At 42.6% G+C, this 18,423-nt stretch overlaps 1 protein-coding gene across 1 annotated transcript; it reads left to right on the top strand.

The window, feature by feature from the left end:
- Nucleotides 1-10,398: 10,398 nt before the first annotated feature.
- Nucleotides 10,399-16,917, top strand: LOC100918991 (zinc finger protein 665-like). Its single transcript, XM_031963543.1, has 2 exons — nt 10,399-10,799; nt 14,020-16,917. Exon 2 carries the CDS (start codon nt 14,040-14,042, stop codon nt 15,735-15,737), a length of 1,698 nt encoding a protein of 565 aa, XP_031819403.1. The 5' UTR covers nt 10,399-10,799; nt 14,020-14,039; the 3' UTR covers nt 15,738-16,917.
- The last annotated feature ends 1,506 nt before the right edge of the window (nt 16,918-18,423 follow it).

Genomic DNA, 18,423 nt, shown 5'->3' with positions numbered 1-18,423 from the left:
TACAAATCAATCCTTCAGCCTCCTGCATTCTTTCCAGTTCCCTTCAGAACTTTTAAGATTCACAATATAGTGAATAGCTAGAAAAACTCCATAAAGCATAACTTACAATGTTAACAGATTACCCAATATCTTTCCTTGTTTTCCACATGTCCAACATTCTAAATGTGGATTCCTCAATGCACCCTTTCCTTTATTATTTCTTGCAGACTCCCAGCCCCTCCTGGGTCCCTTATATTCCTTTTTAGCAGCATCCAGTTATGGATCTGCTGAATCATGATCCTATTTCTCTCTCTTTCTCTCTGGGCTTTTCCATTCCTTTCTCTGCCTTTCTTTTCCTTAGCCCAGTCCTCATCTCTCCTTACATAAACCTTGGTAGCTTCCTCCAATAAAATTTCAAAGGAGAACACATCCACCCTTCAATCTTCTGTAACTTCCTATTTATATCCTGGGAACTGATTCAAATAGCACCTTTAACATCTGTTCATTCCCTGGGCTATCAGGATCTGTTCCTGAATATTTTCTTATTCCTTTCTAATTCTTTCTAAATACTGCACTGGTGACTCTTCCTTTTCTTGGGTGATAGCTAAGGCCTTGTTTATATTTTGCCTCTTTGGGAAGGCATCCCTCACCCCCACAACTATTAACTCCTTCAGATCTTGCATATTCAGTCTATGTGCCTGATTATTACCATCCCACCCTGGGTCATTCACAGGATGCTTCTGTGACAGGGACCGCCCCGTCATTCAGGGCTGGGGCCTCCTTTCCCATTCCCGCATGGCTAAATGCCCGACCTCACTTCTTGATAGGGCTGCATTCACTATCCAATGCCCCTTGGCCCCACCTAAAGGGACTTCCCTGAGGGGAACATTCGCATCCCCAGCCAGGCAGGGTGGGAGGGACCCTCTCACATCTATCCCCCACTGAACTCAGTGTCTTTCTTGGGAGTGATCCTGCCTCCTCTCTAAAGGGAGACTCTGAATATCTGCAATTGGTCAATTCCCTGGAAATAGAGAGCATACGGTCCTTCTATTTTCTGCTCTCTGGGAGCTTCAGCCACGAACTGAGCCTCAACTGGCTGAGGGGCAGAGCTTCTAATGGGTTCCAATCCTGCTTCTCTTCCTCTACTACTTTCTCTTTAGCCCCTGGCTCTTTTCTGTTTTCTCTTCTCTGGTTTCTGGCGCTGGTTCAAAAAGACTTTAGCAGCGCATCAAGCCAGAGATTAGCATAAACGGATTCCTCTGGGTTCAAAGGTCTTTACCATTCACATACAAATTCAACTGTTGACATACCCAATCCTCCCAGAAACCAAATCTCAGCCAAATCTTTCCCCACCAATATTTTGGCCCTCCAAACAAAGCAATTATTAACGATCTTTCTTTTGTCCTTTCCTTTGTATCTGGGAGGTTTCTCCCAGTCCTTAAGTGGACTTCCTAATGGGCTGTGGACTGGAATTCCCTGACTAAGGTCCTGACACTCCCTTTTGGACTGTGATTTCCCCATCTCACTTAGTTCCCCAAACTAAGTTCAGCTGTTTCCCGGCAGCCTCCCTTGGCAGTTCTTTACCACTGGAGCCTGTCACAGTCCAGCACTCCACAAAATTTAGCGAGGGCTATTCCCTCGGGTTCCCTAAAACCCAGCCAATAAGACCCCCAAACTATTCCAAGAGCTTACCCAGCCACGGTGCGATTCTAAACTACTGACCAGTCAGGACATTCGTTTCTTCCAAAGTATGAGTTTCTGTACGTCCTAATCACCCTGCTTTGGTCTGTTGTCTGATAGGGAGGGAAGATGCACACCTTGAGTTGGAGACCACTGGAAAATTCCTCCGTGGGCGCTTGCCTCTGCTCAGGTCGCATCCGTCTCCCCAAAGCCACCAGTCCCAGAGAGCCCCCAAAACTGTTTGGGCCAATTGCACCTCCCCACACTGACTACTCAGGAGTCACTCCAATGATGTACAGAAAAGAATTTATTAGAATCTCGAGAAAGCCAGGACCGTCCTGGCCTGTGGGCCCGAAAGGAGAGCAAAAGATACCCACGGAGGAGAGTCATTCACTTGAAGATAGTTACAACTTTTATACATTTCAGACAAGAACCCCAAAATCCCACCCTCTATAGGCTGTAATTAGTTCCATAAACCTTTATCCCCCTATTTGGTCAGTAGAATCAGTGAAAAGGTGATAGACAGATTCGAGCCACTTAATTCCTGCTTTGGACAATGGGATGCAGTCCAGGTCTCATCTAAAATCACGTGACTGGGGCCTGTGGCCTGAGCTACTTTAATTAACAGTCTCTGATCAATATGTGCTTAATCTGTTAAGTTCTTCACCTTTCCACATACCCTGCATTAGTTTCTTTGAATTATCATATCTCAAATTCCCTGGGTTAATATGCTATGGCCCTCCAGCCTTTTTGTTCATTAGGGATGAGATAATTAGGGCTGTACAAATCTGCCACTCTGACATCCCAAAAGATATGACTCCAGGTTTCCTATTTCAGATAAGGAATTGAAAAATCCCAAAGGGTGTAGGGGGCCAAACCTCTCAGTTGGTTCCCTGACCCCAAACCTCCATTAGACCTTATTTAACTCCTGACCACCAGAAACCCTAATCTCATCTTGGTTCCGAAATCTAGCCCTTATCATTTGGTTCCCTGAAAGGAAGCCCAAAACCTAAACTTCATCAACATCACACTCTCAGAATCATTTTTTTTAGATTAGCATTATTTATACGTGCTTTTCCTAAATCCCAATATAAGATTAGAAACATAACAATAATATAAATAAGGTTTTCGTTTTAAAACATGAAGAAAAATTGCCAGTGAAACGACTTCAGTGCATTTGTGAATTGTCTTCCATAGAAAAATCTTCTTCCTTCCGACCGTTTGATCCTGTGGATATTTTACTGCCTTCAGAGTAGAATGGAGTCATTCTGATCCAGTTGTGCTGAATGTTTATTCCTACAGCTCCTGATGATATGACCTCACCGTCAAATTTTTAGTGATCTCCCTGTAGAAGCTCAAACATCCCCAAAGCTGGGATGGAAGAACAAGTCTTTCTTTAAGTGAGCCCTCATTCTAATTTGGATTAGGAGAAAATCCAATCCAATCTGCGTTAGCACTTGAAGGTAAATAGAATGCCCAAAGTTTCCAAAGTCGAGTTGCAGTCAGGACCATATTTACTAAGAGTGGGAAAAGGAGGCAGCCTGGGGGAGGAGGAGATCTCAGAGGCAGAACAGCCTGGTGGGTGGTGACCCAGGAGGAATATGAGCCTGTCAGGTGGAGTTTGGAAGCCTGGGGGGAGTCCAGGGCAGACGTAGGACCTCTCCAGTGGTCAAGACATTTCACGTGATGGAGGGCGGGGTTTGGGGCGGGGAAGCAGCTCAGGTCTGAGATCCTGGTCTTGGGCACCATAGGATACCACTCATTTGGGAAGTCTCAGGGGCGGTTGAGGTGGGATTCTTGGACCCAGGAGAAATCTCCTCGAGAGAGCTGACTGGAAACTGGGACTTCTGGACTTGAGATCTCTCTGCCTCCTGCAAGGCAGCTCTGTGGTGCAGGTCCCAGGTAGGTCCGTTCACCCTCCAGCATGCTCTACCCCCACCTCCCTGCCCACCTCTGAGCTTTTGCTACTTGCCTTTGTCTTTGCTAATGGGGATCATCTGACCTTCAGCGCACCAGGGACGTGCTGCTCCACCAGACTCGGCTATCGGACCAGCCCTCCCTTCCCAGCCTCCTTCCCCACTTCGCTCACCCCTGCTTTTCCCACCCCCATACTTCCCAGACTTCAGACGTTACTGTCCCCAGTTATCACCGACTCACATTTTCCCAATTTCAGACCTTGCCCATAGGACCCAGGAGTCCCGCTTGTTCCCTGGATCCCAGTTAGACACGTGGTGCTTCTGCCTTCCGACTTAGGCCCCTGATGATTCAAGAGTTCTGCCGCCCTGAGGGACCCCTCTGGACGTGGACATGAAAAACTCCTGCCTGGCTCTGCCTCTCTCCCCGCTATCCCCCAGACTCGTGGGCTGCTGCAGATCAGACCCCAGACCCTGGCTCCCGGTCCCAAGCCTAAGCTCTACCAGAGGTCCCAGACAACCACCCCAGCTCCTAGGAAGACCTGAGGGCACAGTCATGTTGCTGCTTTCCGGGATCTGTGTCCCCCAGAAGCCTTCTGCCCCTCAGTGTCTGATCTCCTTAGCCTGAGCTGTGTCAGAATTTCTTTCTTCCACATCTTCCCCAGGGCTCTCTTTCCTCCTGCTTCCCTGCCCCTCTTTTAAAGCCCTCAAACATCACCTGCCTCCTTCCCTCCCCAGAGCTACATCTCAGGCTTCCCCATCTTCCCCTAGTGCCTCCATCCAGAGCCATCCTCCATAGACTTCTACAACGTTCTATGTATACATTGTTTCCTCCTGAATTTACAGGAAGGTTACTATGTTATCAGCTCTCCCCTCTCCCCCTCCCCACGGAGAGTTACAGTGATAACATTTTCACATATAAAAGTAAATAACCGAGAGCATTGGAATTAGTCTTTAATGTTTTCCTTTTTCCTTAATCTTTTATATTAAATTTTCCATTAATTCTGCTCTTTTTGTTATAAATACATGAAAGTTTTTCAGTTTGTTAAATGCCTATTTTCCCCCTTATTCCAAATTTTATTCCAGATTTCTGGGTAAATTACTCAGGCTGCAACTCCAATTCCTTTGTTCTTTGAAATTTAATATAACCAAACTTATGGTCTTTTAGAGTTGAAGCTGCTGGTTTTGTGAAATCCTGACTATTTCTGCAATATTGAAGTCTGTCTTCTTTTCTGGTTGGTTTGCAGTATTTTCTCCTTAACTTGGGAATTGTGAAATTTTGCTAGGATATTCTTGTAAGGTTTTCTCCTGTGATCTCTTCAGTTGGGAAACAGAGTTTTTTTTTTTTTCTTCCCTTTACCCTTGTTCTAAACTTGGGATAATTTTTCTTTCAAATTTCTTGAAATATCGTATCCAGATTGTTCTTTAAATAATAACTTTTAGCTAGTCCAACAATTCTTATATTGTGTCACTTTGAGGTGTTCTCCAGTTTTCCTAATGAGATGTTTCAGATTCTCTTCTATGTTTTCTAGTTTATTTTTGGTGTCCAAATGTCACCCAACAGAGAGAAAGAGAGAGAGGCAGAATGTGAGAGATTCAGAGAATCTGTCAGAGCTGGGCTGCTTGGGGCTCTTGCACTCAGAAACTTTCCGGAGAGACTAATAAGCAGGAAGGTTTAACGAGACTTGGGATCTGCCATTTTCACTTACTGCAAACCTTCCTGCTGGGATAGGACCCAAGTTCTGAGTCAGGCTCCCCCAAGTCCTGCCCTTTTACCCTTGCATAACATTCATACTTTATCTGCTCTGATGGGCCAGTGGCCCCCATCTGTGAGAACAACCCCTTCCAGGTCTGGTTACTTAATGAATTCTTCCCCTACCTCTTTTCAGGTTCCCAACCACCACAAATATCCAGTGTTGCCTCTTCCTTTACGCTGGTCATGTTTCCAAAGGCAGGCTTTCCTCACAAAAGCCAGGGGAGGCGCCTCAGCCTCCACTTGGACCCAGGTGTTGTAGCCCCTGCCCCAGCCCTATTTTGGGAATTGATTGTGAGCCTCAGATATGATTTTTATGAGGTTCCGGGAGGTTCGCCTTTCAGCCCCCGGAACCCTTCTTAAAGGAAACAAAGTGTTTCCTCCAACTTTCTGGACTTGACACTTGGGCTCCTTCCCAGGCATGTGGTCACTGTTCCCCAACATTCCCTTTCAGGATTCTGCCTACACCCACCTAAGAGTCTTAGGAACCTTCCCCATTTCTGCTTAGATTTCAGGACTCAGCCATCCTGTTTTTCCGATTCAACCACCACCCAAATCACTTCTGGACACCAAATTTCTTTCCTTTTACCCAGGCTCCGCCTTGCCCTTTCCCACCATATGTCCTGGGAGCGAATCCAGACTAGATTGTTCCAAACTTAGGGTTTTTTTGGGGTTTTCCCTTGGGGCTCCATTTGGTTTTCTTTTACTGGATCCCTCAGTCACTTTATTTTCTAGATAATATGTCTCTTGGGAAGATGCTAGGAGGACCAAGTATCACTGGCAGGGAGATTTCTGACTTGGGGGATATTGATGTTCTAAACACTCTCCTCCCCCACTGAGGCCTCAAATCCCTCCTTCCTCTTGGATGTGTAAGAAGGTGGGGGAAAAAAGGGAGCGAAACGGGAGGGAAGGTGAGCTCATTCAAGTTTATACCATCCCATACAGTCATCTTATTCCCTGTCCCTTTCTATGTAAACCCCTGACTCCCTATGGCCAAGCCCGGGCACTTTGCCCCCAGACTTGTTGTTTTTTGACTGGAAAAAAACATTCTGGCTTCTTTCCTTTTCCCCAACTTACCCTCTGGGTGTTGCTTCCTTGAGACTGAGAGCTAGCGGTCAAGGGTCCAACTGCCCAGGGATCTCCAGTCATCCTGATTATATCTGGGCCACTGGAGCCAGGTGGCTCTGGGAGGGAGGAGGTTGGTGACTTTGCACCCACCACCCTCTTCCCTCCTGGAACCTATTTAATTAATTACCTTCCCAACTTGGCTTACAGAGACCACTAGGCCTCGGTTGTTGATCTGTGCTGGGGTTCTGATCTTTCCTGCAGTCCTCTTAAATTATTTAGGCTGAAAAATTTTCTCACTGTCCTTTGCATCCTGTCATCGACCTGAAAGTTATTTCAAGGAAACAGAGAGAGTCGGCAAATCCTGCCTCTTTTCTCCCCACTGACTCCACCATTTAGATTTTCAATCTGCCTCTTCTTTAACTTCCTCCCCTGTGGGTTTGGGTCCGTCCAGGGCAGGGGCCAGGGTTGAATTCCCCTGGAACCTCACCCCCGATTTCCTGTAGGCCAGCCCCTGTCCAGGAAAAGAAGGAAAAATCTGTTCAGTTATAATTATCCCCTCCCAAGAGCCTGAGAGGACGGCCTGGCCCAAACAGGGAGCCTGGCCAGAGGGAATGACCCTGAGACGCAGACCCCATCCCAGGGATTTTTCTCCCAATATGTGGCCACATCAGCCCAAGAGGCCATTTTTTCCATGGATCTGGAGGATGGTCTGTAGGGGATCATTCTACTTTACAAAATGGGCAGGAAAGGAAGCAATAACCCACACTGCTCCCTCGATGTTTTTAGACACTGTCCCTTTCTTTGAGCACTAACCCCCCCCCAGTTTGGGCCCCCACATGTTTGTTTACATTTTCCCTCAAAGTCCCTGACAAGGATGATTCACCAAGTGTCCCTTTCAGATATCATATTTCTGTGCTTTAGTCCTGCACCACCCATAGACAAACATAACACAGACACAGACACCCCTTCTAGCCACTCTCTCTGTGTCCCGGGCCAAGCCCCTCCTGTAGCCACTGACTTTCCTCAAACCTACCCTTTGTTGGAGAAACCTAAAGCTTCCCAGTTTTGTCCTTTCCTGGCTGGTAGCAGAGCAGAAATTGTCCCCTGCTGCTCCAGCTCCTACCACACAGAGCCCCAAGTCTCTGAATTTGTTTACCATTTTGGGGGTTATTAAAATATTTTTTTTGCTGAGGAAAGGGTTAAGGGACTTTCCCAGGTCAAGCCAGGGTATTAAGTGTTTGAGGTGGGATTTGAACTCAGGTTCTCCTGACTTCAGGGTCAGTGCCATCCACCCCCCCATCTAGTGGCCCCTATTATAATTTGTTTTAACCTTAAATACAAAAATAAGATTTTGGGAAGGCAGGGAGAGACTCACTGCTAGGATTACATCTGAAGGAGTTGCAGGGCGCCTTTGCTGACACAGGGGGGACTGGGGAATGAGAAAGGAGCAGAAGGAAGAGAAGAGAGGTTTCAAACCTCTCAGTCAGAGGGTAAAGAACAGCAACTTTCTCAGTTTCCTTGTACCATCCTTCCAAGAGGAGATCCATATGGGTTGATCTCCAGCAGCCACTGTCGTGGATCCCATGACTTTTTTTTTTAATTTTTATTTAATAGCCTTTTATTTACAGGTTATATGATGGGTAACTTTTGATTAAAATTCCAAACCTCTTGTTCCATTTTTACCTCACCCCCCCCTCCCAGATGGCAGGATGACCAGAGATGTTAAATATAGTAAATATAAAATTAGAACAAATGATAAGGACCAAACTGTTTTTTTGCTGTACAAAAAGAATCGACTTGAAATATTGTACAATTAGTTTGTAAGGAAATCAAAAATGCAGGTGGGCAAAAGAGGGATTGGGAATTCAATGTAATAGTTTTAGTCATCTCCCAGAGTTCTTTCTTCTTAGTGGTTCGTTCATTCGCCCATTGTATTTGTTGATCTCAAGGAGGATGGCAGGTCCATCAGAACTGGTCATCATATAGATTGTTGTTGAAGTATATAATCGCCCCTGGTCCTGCTCATTTCACCAGCATCAGTTTTGTAAGTTCTCCAGGCCTTTTGAAATCATCCTGTTTTTTTAAGAACAGAAATTCCATAATTTTCATATAACAATTTATTCAGCCATTCTCCAACTGATGGACATCCCCCAGCCGTTTCAGCCACACAAAGAGGGCTGCCCAAAACATTCGGCATTTAAAGGTCCCTTTTCCTCTTTTGATCTTTTGATATAAACCCAGTAGTAAACACGGGATCCCGGTATTTCAACAGCACCCGGGTATTCAAAGGAGAAGGGAAAAAATTTCAGGTAACCAGCAGAAATAAGAGAGATTTGATAAACAAACCTACATAAGAAATTACCCAGGATCAGAGCTGTCCAGTGTTTCCCTTTTGTTCGGTAGGTTTTCTTTTATTCCATTTTATTTTCTTTATCTCCTGAGACCCCTCAGCTGTAATTAGGTATTTCTAGAATAACTCCATCATACTCAGCTCATACTTAGTTGTTCTCTCCCTTTACCATTACTTCAGTTAAAGCAACAGGCATTTAGAAAGGGAAGGGCCGAGGGAAAAAGGGGATGAAAAAGGGCACCCCGCCCACAAGAAAATTCCACTTAAATGGAAGACAGCGGAAGCCATCCACCCCAGCTGGCAGTTTGCCTGACTGTGCCAAGGCCCTTTAAAGGGATGGGACCTTGAGTAAATCCCTTCTCTGCTTCATTTGCTTTTGTAATTGATAACCTTGGGGCCAGATCCATTAAGCTGTGGATTGAAATTTGGAACAAAAAATTAAAATGAATGTTCAAAACTTCCTTACTTTTTTGAAAAATAAAATACATTTTTTTGGGGTGGAGGTGGAGGGATAGTGATTTCATGTGGATAAGATTAATTTTGGCCTTTTGAAAATTGTTTTTTTTTTTTCCATGATCCAGAAATGTTTTACCCCAGCACATAAATTCTAGCTTCACAAAACACTTCATGCCATTTTCTTAAATAGCACTGTCTGATTTTTACCCCACAAACCTCTCTCTTGATAGACACCCCTAACTTTCCCGACTCCCAGGGTACCATTTCCTAGTAAGACATTTTTAATTTTATTCCACCAGAAAATATAAAAGTTTTTTAATTCCACTGGTCTTGGGGACTTTTGTACTGGCCCAATTCCTGTAAGGGCTGTCACCAGATCCTCCTTGCTTCAGGTCCCTTCTGAAATTGAGGAGCATTGGATTAGGTCGTTTTAGCATGCTTCAATCTTGTCCTCTGTAACAGGTTTTAGGACGGGACCTTCGGATGTGGCTGTGGATTCGCCCTGAAGAGTGGGGTCTATTGGGACCCAGCTGGAGAAAGAGCTGCCAAGGAGGTCATGCTGGAGAATGCGGAACTTGCTCTCCTGGGTAAGGAGCATTTCCTTTGGGAACACTGAACTGATTTAAAAGGAGGTCACCATCCCCTCCCTAGGATGGAGTTTCAGGTTTTACCAGTTCTCAGAAAGGCCCGGGCTGCCTCCTGTCCCCAAGAGACAGGTCCTCCCTGCCTGGTTCTTGACATGTGGTGTTTTCATTAAGGATGGTACCCCGGCAGTTTTGTCTAAACCATGAAAATGGTCCTGCCCCTTTTCACTGAAGATGGGATAGGAGAAGGAACCCCCTTCCTCTTGGGGAAAACATTTTGTCTTTGCAAGGTTCTTTTTTAAAAAAAAAAACAAAAAAAATATTTTTATCTCACTGCTCCTGGTGTAACTCATAAATCCCTAGCACAAGTGGGCCTTTGTTCTTCCTTCATACATCCCCCAAAGGCCTGTGCAGATACAAGAGAGAAAAGGAAGGGAGGAAGTCTTTCCACATATTTTCTGGGTTGCAGGCCTTGTGCTCAGAGCTTCCATGCACATTATACCACTTGATCTCCATCAAAACCCTTTGTTTTGGCCACTATCTTTATCCCCATTTTACAGGTCTGGAGGCTGAAGCAAAAAGATGAAATTACTTCCCCAGAGTCACATAGTCAGGACGTGTCTAAATTCAGATTTGAACTCTGGGTTCCTGACTGCAGGCCTGGTGCTTCCTTCTCTGTGTTACCAGCTGCCTCTAATGTCCAGAAAATGGAAGCTGTGGGATGTGGCCATCCTGTTGTGAAGGAGGCAACAAAATCAGGATCTTCTCATTCCAGATTGCTTGCATGGCCTTCTTTCCCCTCTGCTGTCTTCCCCTGGCAATAAGCACCCTGAAAACCATTTTTCAGTTCTCCTTTTAATCCCCCAGTGGGCCTTACACCCCAGCCCTATCTCAGTGGGAATAATGACAAGTTTCAAGGCTCACACTCACTATCTTCCCCCTCCCAGGACTTCCAGTTCCCAGAGAAGATTTCATCTCCCATGTGGAGAGAGGAGGCCTGAGGAACTCTTGTCCTGGTGAGTGAGTTGCATGGTGGGATGAAGGCTGCTGTCCCAGGAGGCTTCTTCATGTGATGGGCGTGTGGGTAGGAAAGTTGGTTTGGAATCCCTTTTCAGACTCTTGTGGTAGTGAGATCCTGAGTACCTCACTGAACCTCTGAACCTCAGTCTCTTCATCTGTAAAATGCGGGGCTTGAACTCCATGACCTTTCAGCTCCCTTCTAATGAAGAATCAATGATCCTAGTGAAAGTCTTTGTTGGAAATTTGGGGCTGTCCAACTGTCTACATCCAAAGAAAGAGGGCTTAGGCTGTCTGTGACTTTTTTTAAACCTTCCTTAAGCCTAAAAGCATTTATTTTTACTTTTTTGATATTTATTTAAAATTAAAAACAAAATAGAACAAGACAGAAAAGAATGTTTTATGTGCAGCAGAACCTAAGGGAGGATTCAAAATCTATAATAATAAATTTCCATAAACCATAAATGAAAGATATTGTATTCAGAACCATTCCTCGCTTTTTGGTTTCCTGTAGTTTTTCTTTTGCTCTCTGCTGTGCACTTTTTACTTTGTTCTTTTCCCACCTTTCATCTTCTGCCAACTCCCTCACGCAGGCTACAGTTAAACACAGACACATAGGAAAAGCATCAACCTCTGAGTAAGGCAGGCCACAGGCTGGAATTGATCAATTGAAGACTCCCTTCCTGCCTCCTTCCCTCCTTTCCTCCCTTCTCTCTCTTTCCCATTCTTGTTCATTCAATGCCTGTTTCCTTCTTTCTTTTCTTCCTTCCTTCCTTCCCTCTGCTCACCTAGGTTATCATATACCCTTACCTACAAATGTTCTTAAAAACATTCCCACCCGCACCCCCTTCTTCACCATCGAACCATACCTGAATAGATTTGTTTCTTGCTTTCCTTGCTTTTTTTCATGAGGCAATTGGGCTGCCCCAATTCCTTTCTTTATTTTTTTTTTTAATTTATTATAGCTTTTTTATTTACAAGATATGTGCATGGGTAATTTTTCAGCATTAACCCTTGCAAAACCTTCTGTTCCAGCTTTTCCCCTCCTTCCCCCATCCCTTCCCCGAGATGGCAGTAGACCTAATACATGTTAACTATGTTAAAGTATATGTTAAATACAATATATGTATACATAAGGGATAACATTTATGAAACTCTTTGTAAGCCTTCAAAGTGCTGTGTAAATGCTCATTACTGTTGTTATTCTTTGAAACATGACTTTGAAACTCTTTTATTCTATTGACTTTATTTTTTTTTGTAAATGGTAAACTCAGCAAGATCTTATAATCTCTAGTGATATGGACAAACGGAAAAATTCCTTTTTTCATTGATTTTCTGCAGACCTGCAAATTATCCCTATTCATTTGGTAAAGGAAATATTTATTGATGTCAGTGATGATCAGAATTGATCACTATGCAAACACTAATAATTCATTTAGTATTTGCTCACTTATAGCCATTTCTGGGTTCTCCTGGTGTCCTTAATATGAGAAACTTTTAGTTTTGTTTTTCCTAAGAGAAAGTGAAAATTAAAGCAGTGTTTTCTAGATAAGTATTTCTATATAAGAATGTTTTCTTATAGTTTAATTTAGAATCAGGTCATCAATAATCTTGCTTTTTGTTTTAGTTACAGTCCTATCATTACTAACCAATTCCTTTCTTAATGAACCAACCTTAAATCAAAATCAGTCTGATTCTCATTGACCACCCATAGATCCCTTGCTAAATTCATTTGATGTTTGTTTGGGTCCTCATCGACTCAGAATGAGTGTAAATTGAAGTAATTTCTGCTTTGGCCAAAACCCTAAGGCTCTTCCAACTCTTCATTCTTTTTATTTATTGAGATTTTTTTAGCCTAGATGAGAGAGGAGATTCTTTGCCTCCATTGCTCCTTAGCCTTAATACTGAATGGGTACAGTCTCAGTCACAGGAGACCTGTTGGAGACCTTACCTTAAAAAAGCACAGGTCTCCCCCTGCAACCAGAGCCATTTGCAGTAATTCTGATCTCTACCTGGCCATAGGCTGCAGATAACTCTGTGGGGGAAAGTGAGGCCAATGATGTTGGGCAGCCCTCCTTCACTTAAATCCAAGTCACTCATTATATAATTGAAAGCTTCCCTTAAGTTAGGGATATGGAGGGAAAGATTCCTGGTTATTCCATAAAACCACCAGGAGCCCTAGGCCCTTGTTATATTCATCAAGGCATTTGTTCATAGGTGAGAGGTTGCAGCAAAGAGACAGAAATAGAAACATAGATTGTTACCTCAGAGGAACCAGCATGCAAGCACTGAAGTGGGGTTAGGCCATATGATCAGCCCTGGGGAATGTCAACCAATCAATAAACATCGATTAAGCACCTGGTCTAATCTATATGTTGCATTAAGCCCTGGGTTTATACAAAGAGAAGCAACAAGAAATTTTAAATCCAGCATATAAAGTTGAAGATGGTTTGAAAATAAGGAACAGTTTATGACACTTATTCTTAGCTAATCCAGGCAAAGGAACGTGTTTTTTATGGAAATGCATCATGTTCAACAGACATTTGTATATAGAAAGAGGGGAAGGGAAGTTTATGCAGGAAGGAAGAGTTGAGGTGGAGAGAATCAAAATCATAGTGACAATGATAGTAGTTAACAAGCATATGGTACCTACTGTGTGCCAAGAGTTTTATAGATATTATCTCTTTTGATGCTCACAACAACCTGGGAAGTGGATACAATAATTACTTTCACTCTAAAAGAAAACTGAGGCAAAGAAGCACATTCCCAGTGGTGCACAGCTAGGTGGTGCTTGAAATTAAAATGGAAAGAAATGATTGGAAGCAAAATGGAGCACACCTGTTTACTGCAATGCATTGAGAAGCCTCAACTTCTCATTGAGAAAATGAGGCTTCTCAATTTACAATTTTGAGTTCTAATTTCTGCTGCAGGGATTTGGATCAGGTTACTCAGCCATTCAGAGTTCATAGCCTGGCTTCTAAATTGAGATCTTTCACTTTGTCTTTGTCTCAGCTTTGTTGTGGGGGTCCAATGTCATTGTATTGTGGGTGGAACTCTGTGTTAATTGAATCCCTTTACTGTGTGAGTTAATAGCATTTAAAAATGATTGAATCTGTCCATTTAAGTCTAAAACTTTTTGCCTGGAGCAATTAAAAGTCAATTTTATTATCAGCTAGCATTAGAAGGTATATTATCCATGTGTGTGTTTGTTTCTTTCAGATGCAGAGACATGGTTTGATATGAAGGAGATGAGTGCAAATCTGGAAATGATCTCATGGAAAGACCTTTTTGAATATAGGGCTGTTGTTGTTCAACAGAAAAGAAACTACATTGGAGAAGAACACTGTGAATGGAATACACACAAAAAAACTTTAAGAAAGAGTTCCAGTGTTTCTCAAGATAAGAATATACATCCTGAAGAGAAAACACCTGAGTGTCATCAATGTGATAAAGCTTTTCTTGTGCTCTCTTCCCTTGCCAAGCATCAGAGAATCCATGCTGGAGAGAAACCTTATGAATGTAAGAAACGTGGAAAAACTTTGAGAGAGCGATCTTCTACTGCTAAACATGAGAGAATTCACAAAGAAAAACAATCTTACAAATGTAATCAATGTGGAAAGGATTGCCAGTGTTATTCCAAATTGGTTGAACATCAGAGAATCCACACTGGAGAAAAACCTTTTGAATGTAATCAGTGTGGAAAGAATTTCAGATGCAAATCTAAACTTACTCGACATCAGAAAATCCACACTGGAGAGAAACCTTATGAATGTAACCAATGTGGAAAGACTTTCAAACATAGATCTAGTCTTGCTGAACATCATAGAATCCACACTGGAGAGAAGCCTTTTGAGTGTAATGACTGTGGAAAGGCTTTCGCATATCGCTCCTATTTTAATGCACATAAGGGAATCCATACTGGAAAGAAGCCTTATGAATGTAATGACTGTGGAAAGATTTTCATATCACTCTTCAGTTTTGTTGTCCATCAGAGAATCCACACTGGAGAGAAGCCATATGAATGTAAGCAATGTAGAAAGGCTTTCAGAACATACTCCCATCTTGCTAACCATCAGAGAATCCACACTGGAGAGAGGCCTTATGAATGCAAGCAATGTAGAAAGGCTTTCACAACACACTCCCATCTTGCTAACCATCAGAGAATCCACACTGGAGAGAAGCCTTATGAATGTAATGAATGTGGAAAGATTTTCACATATTCTTCCAGTCTTTCTAAACATCAGAGAATTCACACTGGAGAGAAGCCTTATGAATGTAATGTATGTGGAAAGGCTTTTACACAAAGGTCCCATGTTGATGTGCATCAGAGAATCCACACTAGAGAGAAGCCTTATGAATGTAATGAGTGTGGAAAGATTTTCACATGTTCTTCAGGTCTTGGTAAACATCAGAGAATTCACACTGGAGAGAAGCCTTATGAATGTAATGAATGTGGAAAGGCTTTTGCACAAAGCTCCCATGTTGATGTCCATCAGAGAATCCACACTAGAGAGAAGCTTTATGAATGTAATGAATGTGGAAAGACTTTCAAATATTGCTCCAGTTTTGCTAAACATCAGCGAATCCACACTGGAGAGAAGCCTTATGAATGTAATGAATGTGGAAAGATTTTCAAATATTCTTCCAATCTTGCTCAACATCAGAAAATTCACACTGAAGAGAATCCTTATGAATGTAAGCAATGTAGAAAGGCATTCACAAAGCGCTCCCATCTTGCTGCCCATCAGAGAATCCACACTGGAGAGAAGCCTTATAAATGTAATGACTGTGGAAAGGCTTTTACACACCGCTCCAATGTTAATGTTCATCAGAGAATCCACACTGGAGAGAAGCCTTATGGATGTAACAAATGTGGAAAGACTTTCCCATATTGCTCCAGTCTTGCTAAACATCAGAGAATCCACACTGGAGAGTAGCCTTAGGAATATAACAAATGTGGAAAGGCTTTCATACAAAATAGCAATCTTACTTCCCATCACAGAATCCACACTGGAGAGAAGCCTTCTGAATGTAGTGACTATGGAAAGACTTTCATATGATGCAATAGTCTTGGTAAACATGACAAAATCCACATTGGACAGAAACCTCATGAATGTGAAAACCTTCAGGCAAAGCTTAAATGTTGTTTAACAACAGAGAGTGCACGTTAGGGGAAAACTTTTGAATGTCTGGATCATGGTAAAGTTTTCAAAATATATTAGTCCTTGAGTACACATGGATAATCCTATACTACATGTAAAACCTCATTCATATAATTCACGTGGAAAAACATCCAGCCTCACTTCATCCCTGAATTGTCTCCAGAAAATTCCTAGAAGATTGCAATCATGGATAAAGACATAAAGATGGAGGACAGAGCTTGTTAGTCAGCAGGGATTTTCTGCTTGGGAAGAAATCTCCTCTGGACTTGGCATGGGAAGGTCTTTAGCCCAGGTTCATCTCTGAGTTTGCATCTCAGGATACTGAGTGGAGAGAAGACTTACAAATGTGCTGAAGGAAGACGTGCCCTTACCTGGAACATAAGGGTCAGTATAAATCACAATATTCACCCTGGAAAGGAGCATTATACAAAATGTATTTGCAGAAAGGCTTTTACCTGGATCTCATTTGTGTAGAAATCTTGCTGCAGATGAAACATGTGAATATAATGAATGAGGGAAGGCTTCTTCCTACAGCACAGATCTCATTAGACATTGCAATTTTATACTTTGTATAAAGGTCAGAAAAAAGATTGGAGTTTTTCTCTAAAATCCCAAGATTGGTGTCCAAAGAAGCGTCTCCATTTTGACCTTACCTTGCTAAATTGTATCAGGTGGGTTCCTGGGGAAGTGAGGCCTTTTCAGGAAGCTTACCCCCAGAAGAGTGCCATAGTTTAGAGCTGCAGTTCTAGAAAAACTCTTTCCCTTGTACCCTTACTTTGTCTTGAAGAAACCATTTTGCCACATCAGTTAACTTTGCAATGTATAGATACTGTTCTTAAGTCGAGTGGGTTCCTATGACACATTGTGAGCCCTTATATAAAGTCCAGGATAGCTGGAGTCCACTGTGTGGTAAAATTGCTCAGTCCAGAGTGTAAAAAATCCTGCTCCGTCACCTGTACTTGCCTCCCTTCACTAGACTGCACTATTTGAGGTGATACCCTATTCCTGCAGAAATGAAATCAACTGTTTTCTGCTCTGACTCTGAGAAATGTCTATTTGAACTATTTTTGGTTGCTTGGTCATTGTCCCACACAGTGTGAGATATCATATAAATTATAATCTTGTATTTGACAAATGTAAAAAGTAAAGATTTGGGGAGAAGAATTTATTATTTAATTTAAAAAATTAATATTCCTTCTAAAGGAAAATATACCAGACAAACAGGTAGGTATTCAAACATTCTAGCTACAATTTTTCCCATTAATTTTACAGAGTCCAGACCAAAAAAGTGTTCATTTTCTAAGGGAACATTTACATACTCCTCTAGAAATTATTTTTTAAATACTAGTATTTCTAAGAAAATATTTTCCCCTAAATTCCAAAATGAGAAAAATCAGAATAAAAATAATGGTATGAATGTTTTTGAAACATGAGAGAAAATTGCCAAAAACATGAATTCAGTTGATTATCATAGAATTATCTTATGTTGCTGCCCATCCAGCCCTAGCAGCTAGCCAGCCTGTGAGCTGCTACACTTTGGTGGGGAAGGGCTGGAGGACAAGCTGATATGAAACATAGGTCATGTGGGAGATAAGAGCAAATTCCATTTATTCATCTGAGGATAAGGGTTTATATGTATTTCACCAAGGCAACAGTGTTTCTCTCAGGAACATTAGTCTTTTCTCATGCAACTATTAGCTATGGAATCACCCAGATGATTTCCTCTCTTCCTTGAAATCTCCAAGGACATCTTTTCCGTAGAGACAGAACAGAGGGGTGGTGAGCCACCATCCTGAGTTCTCACAGCCATGGAACAAGGGACAAGCTATAGGGAAAACCTGAACTGGTCTGAATCCTCTGCCTCCTCGGAGGGGCCTTCAACCTCTCCCCATTCTTTTGTGCTACATTGAGATAAAGGAGGGATGCTTGAAGCTCATCTAAGGAGTGTAGAGTGTATCTTAGAAAACAGGGCAGGAGGAAACATGCCAGGGCAACAAAACATATCCAAGGCAAAAAGTAACAGCAAGCTTGATACATTATTAAGAGGATAAGGTTGATTGATCCAGTTCAACAACCTGTTTGTAATATCATGAGGATCAAGAATGTCATGAGAATCGGCCATTTTATGTTGTATCTTACACAATTGACTTAATTTCCCGTGTAACATTTTCAGAATGTCAAACTTCATGTAGCTTGTTCAATATTTGCTCAATAGTTCATTTGGTAAAGTGGAACACACATTTTGTACAGATAAAATCATGATAATTACATTCCCTAGAGAAAGAAGTTTCTAATCATACATCCCTACCTGGGACTGGGGTTGGGGCTGGGGCTGTTTTGAGTGCTAGGGCTGAGGGGTTAGGTGAAAACTTGGTTTTGCCCAATAACCCAGCAAAAGAGCTCCAAAAAGTCCTCAAGTAAAGCACAGCTCTGGAATTCCTGGAAACCTTCAGGTATTTTC

Source organism: Sarcophilus harrisii, chromosome 3 (assembly GCF_902635505.1).
Source record: "Sarcophilus harrisii chromosome 3, mSarHar1.11, whole genome shotgun sequence".
Classification (NCBI taxonomy): domain Eukaryota; kingdom Metazoa; phylum Chordata; class Mammalia; order Dasyuromorphia; family Dasyuridae; genus Sarcophilus; species Sarcophilus harrisii.
Note: the sequence above shows the minus strand (reverse complement) of the source record. Positions and strands in the feature narration are given on the sequence as shown.

Bases quoted from the DNA above. Each gene is read 5' to 3' on its own strand.
- LOC100918991 (XM_031963543.1), top strand. From the start codon at position 14,040: ATGAAGGAGATGAGTGCAAATCTGGAAATGATCTCATGGAAAGACCTT.